Genomic DNA, 8,115 nt, shown 5'->3' with positions numbered 1-8,115 from the left:
ACGATTTCAAATTGTTGCTTTTTACGAGTACAACGATTATCAAAGTGCTTTTTCACACGAATATCGTAATCAAATTATATGACATGGCATGAATTTCATATAATAGCATTCTGATATTTACTAAAGGCACGTTTGTCTCGATAATTTTTTCAGTCATTAAGACTTTTCTATGGTCTCCAGAATATAGTTCTCTAATAGTTTTTACGGCGGGAAAGGAGTGGGTCATCAAGAAGCAATATTGCTCTTGGCTTGTTGTTTGCGCACTCACGCACTCATCCCATTTTTGCGCACCCTGTTTCCGATGCTTAACTGATTAATTTTTACAACTATTTTCAAGAATAGAAACTACGAATTTTGAAATTTGCTTGGACGATATAATTACAAAAAAATAACGTTAATGAAATAAATCATCAATCGCATCATTTGATAACATTATTTTGTTGTGTCGGCGTAATTTAGGTAACACTGTAAGTAGTTTCGTTAAGTATAAAACACTCATTAGCTAGGGAGTACCCAAGCGGGGCACTCACAACAAGATATATAAGTGTGCTTGTGGTGGGAATCGCTCTTCTCTTCTGTTGTAACGTGAGAGCGGTAACAAGCTATAATAAAATACCGTTTCTCTAACACATCAAAGTGGCGTCTTAATATAACAATTTAATTATGTTGTTGATACAATTTGGAGTCTGGCCCGCGGCTCTCGACTCGAATTCACTAAGTTGGCCTCAAAAATTGTGCTAAAATTATGGAAAAAGTTGTTCACTTTATTCCAAGACTGGATGACACTCGGGTAAGGGTAGTACGGTCTTGTGAAGAAGCGAAAACCCCCTGTAACGATAATAGTATACATATGCATAAGAAATTGCATACCTTTAGGCGTATTATGTCTATGTAGATGTTAATTAACGATAATAGCATAAAACGCACTACAATTTGTAGAGAGACATAATAATATTAAAGCAGTGATATATTATCAAGTTACATAAATATGATTAAGCATGTGAAAAGATCACATATTCTCCAAAAAAGTAATAATAACAATAATAATAATACCGATTTGACTGCCATAATATACTTTTATTAACTTTCGTTCATATCGCATCGCATCACCACGCTTCATCCGAAGAACGGAAAACCTCCACCCTGCCCATTGCCGAACAAGGGAAAGATGGACGAGAACGCATCGGTAAAGTTCGACCACGACGGAATGCTAAACTGCGGCAACGCGCCCGACGATCCACCGAACTGTTGCGTCAGATTGGCAAGGTTCGGCAGGAAGCTACCGAAATCCGGCACGCCCGGAATGCCCGTACCATTGCTTTCGCCGGAAAAGTTGAAGCTTTGGCCCGTTCCGTTGATGAAGTAACCGCCACCGCCACCGTAGTTGAAGTTGGCCGGAACGGCCACGACCACCACCAGCGCGACTGACAGGGTGGCAAAGGCCACCAGCATAGACTTCATCCTTGTACTGGTTGATGTAAGTTTTGAGAAAGATCAGCTTAGCAGGCCGGTTGGTGCTTTTTATAGGGCAGGCAGTGCTGGCTCGAGTTCAGCTGTGACAATATTTTGAGTGTTTTTCGTTCAACTATTAACTGTATTCCAATGCTAATCTAGTGTTGATTGTTTTAAGTAGCTCCGGCAAAACTAGCTGTTGTCGTTTCCTGTGACTTCTTAGCGCTCTCCGAAATTAGAAATTCCAATTAAACTCTTTCTTCTGTGCAGGAAGCTTAATAGGAAAGGGAAAAACATGTGCCTTTGTTTTTAACACTTGATATTTACTCAATTGGTTCCATCGAGACTTCCGCATACAGCTTCGTTTCCGTTTGCTTTAAAAGCTGCATCCTATCGAACCATCAGCCATCAGTTCCTTCGGCGAGCTTCCCGGTACGACAGTAAAGCGACAGGAAATCGTAATGAAACTTTGTCTCATTTTCCTAGCGGCCGCTACCGTTGCGGTTGCTTCCGCTGCTACGGGGCCCCTATTCTTGCCCCACTTTGGCCAAGGACCAAGGGGACAGCAGCAACGCCAGCAAGTGCAGCGCAGTGACTCTGACAGCGGCAGCAGCAGCTCTTCGGAGAGCTCCCAATCGAGTGACGATGATTCCGGTTCGGCGGAACGTAATCCCGCCATTCAACCCGTCGGTATCTTTGGACGGCCTGGACGACCCTGGTGGTCTGTTCCTGGGATCCCTCCATTCCGTCCACCGTGGCATCCGCGCCCACCCTTCGGCGGGCGTCCCTGGTGGTTGAGACCTCCATTCCACCGACCCACGACCAGTACGGCTGCTCCCGAGGGTACTTCGGTGGCTAGTCCGACGACGGCAGAAGCTTCTACGACTACGGAGGCGGCCACCACTGCCGAGGAAGCGACCACTACGGAGGAAGCGACCACTACGGAGGAAGCAACCACTACGGAGGAAGCGACCACTACGGAGGAAGCCACCACAACTGAGGAAGCGACAACCACTGCGGAAGCGACCACAACTGAGGAAGCGACAACCACTGCAGAGGAAGCGACCACTACCGAGTAGCCAACAACAGCTGATTCTTCTTAACGAACCACTGATTCTTCGACCAAACTGTAAACTTCTAACCGAAATGAAAGCAATAAAAGCAAACTATATTCCACAATGAAGCTTATTAGTTTTGTGTTGTTTACTTTATTTTATCATATCTTTAAACTCAGAGAATATAAAGCAATTAAGAAAAGGCATTAACAACGGTTAAAAATATCAAGAGAATCCATAGAACGCGCATAAATCGATTATTTTACCACAGTATATTCCCCCGTCTCTCTCACTCTTACACCATACGACTCCTAACATTATGCAAACTGCAATACACGCTCGTCTGGACCGCTCATCGCGCCGTCTGGTGGTGGGGATTTGAGGCTGTCCGTTTCAAAATCGTCGTTACACTGCGATGCGTTGTAGATTGTGGTATATTTTAGATTAATAAAATTAAATGTTAGTGACATTTTCTTAAATTTAATAAAATTTCATAAAAAAAAAACAAACAAAAAGACACCACAAATCATCAACCAACATCATTGCTGCTGTATGCTTGGTATGCGTTTATTGAAATTGTCATTTTGCTTCGTGTTCGTTTTTTTCTTTTTTATTTATTCATATCAATTGTTCTATTACATTATCTTGCAGTAAGTAGCGCATTTATAAGTTTGGAGTTTTTGAGTGTTTGTTTTTCTTTATTCATTTCATTGCTATATTGTAAATTTGGCCAGTTTTACGGCTGACACGTGGTGTGTGTGTGACGGATGTGTGTTTGTGTGTGTGTGCGTGCATTATAATAAATACCAGTTTTGGCTTGCTCTTTCGACAGTATTACACTCAGCGAACATGCACACACACACGCGCGCACACATGTACTGTTTGCGATTTAAATGTTTTTGAACTAACGACAGAACACGATGGAGGGAAAACGGTTCTATTTTCATCCACTTTTGCACTGCTGTTTGCGTTATAAGCTATTGATATCAAGAGAGAGAGATGGTGTGTGTGAGTGAAAGGGATTAAATGTTGCTTTTTCTTGTTATACCTTGTTTGCTGCCTTTTTAATAACCACTCTTAAGCGTGTTGTTAACTATTAGAGTTACATGAAAATGGTTTGTGTTCGTGTGTGTGACTGAGCTTCAAACAGATGAATTAACATGAACTTCGAATTGTGTGTGTGTGTGTGTGTTAGATTTTGGTTTAACAATTTCCGTACTACGTTTTCATTTGTAAATTCGAAAACTAAAACGGAAAACATTCCACTACATAGATATCACTGCACTGGTAACAAATCCGCACAAAAGTGTTTTCGTAAGTTTTCGTTATTATACACCCTTCCCCGCACCATCATCATCCGCCGTTCGTTTCCCACACTCTTGCAGTGTGCCGTTCTACTTCTGGCTCGTTTTCATTTCACCCTTTCAAAATCATCCCACTACCCTAACACCCTAACTAAATCTCCCTCTCCGTCTGCTGTGTAGTTTTCTATTTCAGTTGTTGCGTTTGCTTTCCGTTTGTCCGTATCGCGCTTCTATTTCATTTAAGGAATTTGGTTTTGTGGCTACTACTTCTCCCTCTATGTTTAACCGGAGAAAAGACGGGTGCAGTTTTTAACGTTTTTGCTTGCTTTTTCGATTCATTGCATTGCATTTGATTCCACTCTGCAAAACTGTGGTTCACGTGTTCAGCCTCGTAAGCTTCCTTTTCCCTTCCAGCTGTTGCACACTCATCAGAGTACTTTTCGATCGTTAGTGGCTCTCTCTCTTTCTTTCGCTCTATTGTTTACTCTCGTTGAAGGCGCATTATACTTGTATGCTTTCAGTATATAATAATATTTAAGTTTAACATCCATGATCACAGGAGAAATAACTTGCAAAACATGTTTTGCTGACGAAGGTGTGCTTGCTTGCGCACGTTACCTTTTGCTTTTTTTTCTATTGGTTAGTAAATTATGTTTAGTAGTAGAAGTAGTAATAGTATATTGTTTGCAATATCCTTCCGGTTTTATCATGGTTTTCCATTAACTAGTCTTCTGTTTCACGCTCTATTCACGAGATGGATTCGTTATCGTTATTGGCAACTCGACTACTTCTGTGTTTGGGTAATGTAAATAAAAATTAAAAAAAAGAGATAAGTGAATATAAATGATACTAAATCACATATTGCTTTGAAACCAACAGCAAGCAATGAATGAATTGTCTAGTAAGAAAGTAAGATAACACAATGTAAACGATAGTGCATGATAACGCTTTGTGCTACACTGATAATGAGGTATATGTATATAACATAGTGAATGGAAACACAAATGGGTAAAACAAAAACAAAAACATGCAAACAAAAATCCCATTTCTCAACTTGCATTGTTACGGCTGCGCTAGCGCGGCTTCGTTCGCATACAAACACAACTTGCCCAGAGGGTGGTTTCGTATTTAGTACTTTGTTTGTTTGTATTGTAATATGTTTTCATCTTCTCCACTCAACTTTGTGTTGTTTTTTTCCTTCCTCTTCCCTTTTTTTCTCTTTTCTGTTTCGTTTAACCTTCATACTGTGTACTTCTCTGCTGCGTTTTCCTTTTAATAATAAATAATTTAAAATTGTAAAAGTCTTTACTAGTTGTGTACGCTCGTGTACCGCTGCTCCCCCTTCTCTCTGTGGGTGTGTGATTTTCTTTTTTTTTTCTCCTGCTGTTCACTGTCTGGTTAATTCTGTTGATGCTCTCTCGCCTTTAGGCGCAGACCGTAGAACCAATAATATTCCATACTCAGTTTAAAGTGTGTTTTTCTTGCCGTTTGAACAGAAATCTTCCATTTTCATATCTTTTATCACCTCTATAACCTCCAAAAAGCGATGCGCGCGCGCACACCTTTCTTTTCGCACAACAATCCGAACCACTAGAGAGTAATGATAGAAAAGCAGGAAGTTTGTTTGTACGAAGATACAATAAGTGTGTCTGTTTGTGAGAGCTCGAGAGAGAGAGAGAGAGCCACTTTCTTTGATTGCTTTACAAGTCCTAACTAGCGCTACTATTTAGATACAAATGGAGAGTTGCAAGGGCCCTCCCCCCTTTCCGTCGGTCTGGGCTGGCTGTCGGTCAGTCGCTTCCCAAACGGCAATAAGGAACGAACAGGTTCGTGTGTGTGTGTGTGTGTGTGGGTTGCTGTTGTCTTGATCGTGCAAAACATGCAATCACTTCCACCGCTTCCACAATTTCTATCATTACTCGTCCCCATTCGCGTCCGGAAGGGCATGCGCGTGCGCGTGCGGCACGTGCTCGCACAAGTGCGCTGCGAGTTCGTTGGTTTCGTTTTTGCAGGTTAAATAAATTGAAAAATTGGAATTGGGGGGTGAAATAATTTGAAAATTGGCTACTATTAAAAATAAGAGAAATAATTTAATCCACCATCCGCCATTCATTCGTTCGTGTATCTAGGTGTTGTTCGGGACTCGCTGTCGCTTCGTTCGCCAATGCTGCGTACTGCAAATCCAACTGCCACAGGCACAGACACTGCTGCCACTGCTACTGCTGCTGCTTCATCGGTTAACATTTACTCCCATCGTCCCTTGTTTCACTTCTCTTCCAACTACTGCACAATCTCATCCTTCTACTCATCCCGCACTCCAACGGCGCAGCACAAAAAAGGTGAAGAAAGCGCAGGAAAAAGGGACGATTGTATGGAGAGCTTTGCAGTGGGGTATCAGTAGTAATCAGAAAAAGGCTCTATTGCTCCTTGTTCAACAACATGTTGTGGGAAATGTTTGGTGTTTTGGTTGTATTGCGTTCCTCCAATCCACTAGACGGGCAAATGCCGAACCGAAACAGACATCTGCATCAACCGATCATCCCAACTACTACTACTACTACTACTACTGCAAGTAGATACAGTAGAAGAGATCGCATTAAAATCATGTCTACTTTCGCGGGCAGCCACAAGGCAGACAGGCAGGTTGAATGGTAGGTGGCAAAAGGAGTTGGGTGCGAAGAAGGATGACGTTTCCCCCGTGGTAAGATGGAGCGGGGAGGCGCGGAAACCACGAAGCGAAGAGTGTGCGACCTCCCGGCGCTGCTGCTGCTGCTGCTGGTGTGTACGATCGACGCGGGAAACAGATCACGTCATGTTGACGCCGAGGGCACGGCTCGTATACTCGTACACGACGTAGCTGATCGAGACGGCCGGTAATACTTTGATGAAGTTCGGCGTAATGCCCCGGTACAGACCGACCGGGCCCTCCGTCTGTATTATTCGCTTGAACACGTTCGTCATGTTCGGCTCGACCGCTACGCTACCGTCCGGATTGGGACCGATTGTGACCGCTGGAAGGGTGGGAAAGAAGAACAAAGAAAGCAAACATTAGCTAAAGACACAACGAAACAGCGCACATTATTGCAATCCCTTACCTTGCGCTTGTAGTCGCGTCCGCACCAACGCCAACGGGTACGAGCACACCTGGCCGAGCGTGCTCGAGGCGCTGCCGCACGCCAGCAGCAGCCAGAAGCTCGGCTGCTCCGTCTCGTGGTGGCTAAGGTACTTCTTCTTCAGCGTTTCGTACACCGCCAGATCGATGCCGGCGTACGGGATGATGCCGAGCATGTTTGGAATGTAGCCGCGGTAGAAGGAGCGCAGGCCCTCGCGCCGATAGATCTTGGACGCCGCGTCCAGTATGCTGCTGTACTCGCCGGTCTTTCGCAGGGCGAGCCGCGTCTTTAATACTTCCATCGGGTAGATTGCCGTCTGGCTGACGCCGCCCGCACACGCGCCCGCCACGAACCGCTCGTAGATCGTCATCTGGCGCTTGTCGTTGCCGCGGATCAGCCGCTTCACCTGCTCGTACGCGGCAAACTTGATCGCACTCTCCGGGGCGATCTTTAGCACGTTGATAAAGTTGCCGCGCCACAGGCTCCGCACGCCGCCCTCCTTCAGCATGTACTGCAGGCAATCTGAGATTCTCTGTTTAGATGCTTGAACCTACAATGGGGGAGAAGGACCGTTAGAAGATGGTCTTTTTGTTTCGGTTCGCATATGCTTTGCTATTTACCTGCAGGAACACTTTCAGCCGATCCAGCGGGGCCGTGCACGTCCGCGACACTGCACCGGCAATTCCACCGGCCGCCAGGTGGCGCCACCACATACCGGTTTGCATTTCGCTCTGTGTGAAGTCATCAGGTACGTTTAGATCCTCACCGATATCCAAGTACTGTGTTTTTGTGTGAGGGAGATAAAAAAAGGAAAAGAGATATGTTTTAATGACACAAATTTTAACAACGATGAATTAACAATCAACTAGCATTAATGCAGTAGCTTTTTTACGAGCGTGGTTGGGCTGCTGCTGCTGCTTCTTAAGAATACAACACCCAAATTTTCTAAACAACTTTAATGATCAATATGGGATCAAACGTAGGTTCAAGCGTAGGTAACGATCGATGGGTGGCGCGAGGTGCTTGCGAGATGACCAAACTAGTGATGGGCTTTCTGGAGCGCTCCAACGGTTCCAACCCGACTCTGGCCTTGGATCAATCAGCATCCAAGGTATTCGGAGTCGTCCGGGGTCAGATTCGGTGTCAGCCTGAGTCAGCCAAAGCCATAGAAGGCCTCAGTCAGTAATAAGT

The 8,115-nt window shown here is 44.4% G+C and overlaps 3 protein-coding genes across 10 annotated transcripts in view; 1 reads left to right on the top strand and 2 right to left on the bottom strand.

The window, feature by feature from the left end:
- Nucleotides 1-1,056: 1,056 nt before the first annotated feature.
- LOC121593048 lies at nucleotides 1,057-1,512 on the bottom strand. Its single transcript, XM_041915088.1, has one exon. The coding sequence runs from the start codon at nucleotides 1,459-1,461 to the stop codon at nucleotides 1,117-1,119; it is 345 nt and encodes a 114-aa protein (XP_041771022.1). The 5' UTR covers nucleotides 1,462-1,512; the 3' UTR covers nucleotides 1,057-1,116.
- Nucleotides 1,513-1,848: 336 nt separating this feature from the next.
- On the top strand, nucleotides 1,849-2,635 carry LOC121593047. Of its 2 annotated transcripts, XM_041915087.1 has the most exons (2): nucleotides 1,849-2,345; nucleotides 2,418-2,635. In XM_041915087.1, the coding sequence occupies exons 1-2, from the start codon at nucleotides 1,914-1,916 to the stop codon at nucleotides 2,529-2,531; spliced, it is 546 nt and encodes a 181-aa protein (XP_041771021.1). In that variant the 5' UTR covers nucleotides 1,849-1,913; the 3' UTR covers nucleotides 2,532-2,635. The 2 variants fall into 2 exon arrangements, with proteins under 2 accessions (XP_041771021.1, XP_041771020.1); XM_041915086.1 differs by having other exon boundaries at nucleotides 1,849-2,635.
- Nucleotides 2,636-4,931: 2,296 nt separating this feature from the next.
- LOC121591569 (calcium-binding mitochondrial carrier protein SCaMC-2) overlaps nucleotides 4,932-8,115 on the bottom strand; it is a 28,808-nt gene continuing 25,624 nt past the window's right edge. For all 7 annotated transcript variants that reach the window (XM_041912229.1, XM_041912233.1, XM_041912230.1 and 4 more), the window contains 3 exons: nucleotides 7,545-7,703; nucleotides 6,907-7,474; nucleotides 4,932-6,822 (listed from right to left, as the gene is read on the bottom strand). In XM_041912229.1, coding sequence (XP_041768163.1) covers nucleotides 6,617-6,822; nucleotides 6,907-7,474; nucleotides 7,545-7,703 — 933 coding nt within the window. In that variant the 3' untranslated portion in view covers nucleotides 4,932-6,616. The remainder of the gene's footprint in view (nucleotides 6,823-6,906; nucleotides 7,475-7,544; nucleotides 7,704-8,115) is intronic.

Source organism: Anopheles merus, chromosome 2L (genome assembly GCF_017562075.2).
Source record: "Anopheles merus strain MAF chromosome 2L, AmerM5.1, whole genome shotgun sequence".
NCBI classification, from domain to species: Eukaryota; Metazoa; Arthropoda; class Insecta; order Diptera; family Culicidae; genus Anopheles; species Anopheles merus.
This window is presented reverse-complemented; position numbering and strand designations above follow the sequence as displayed.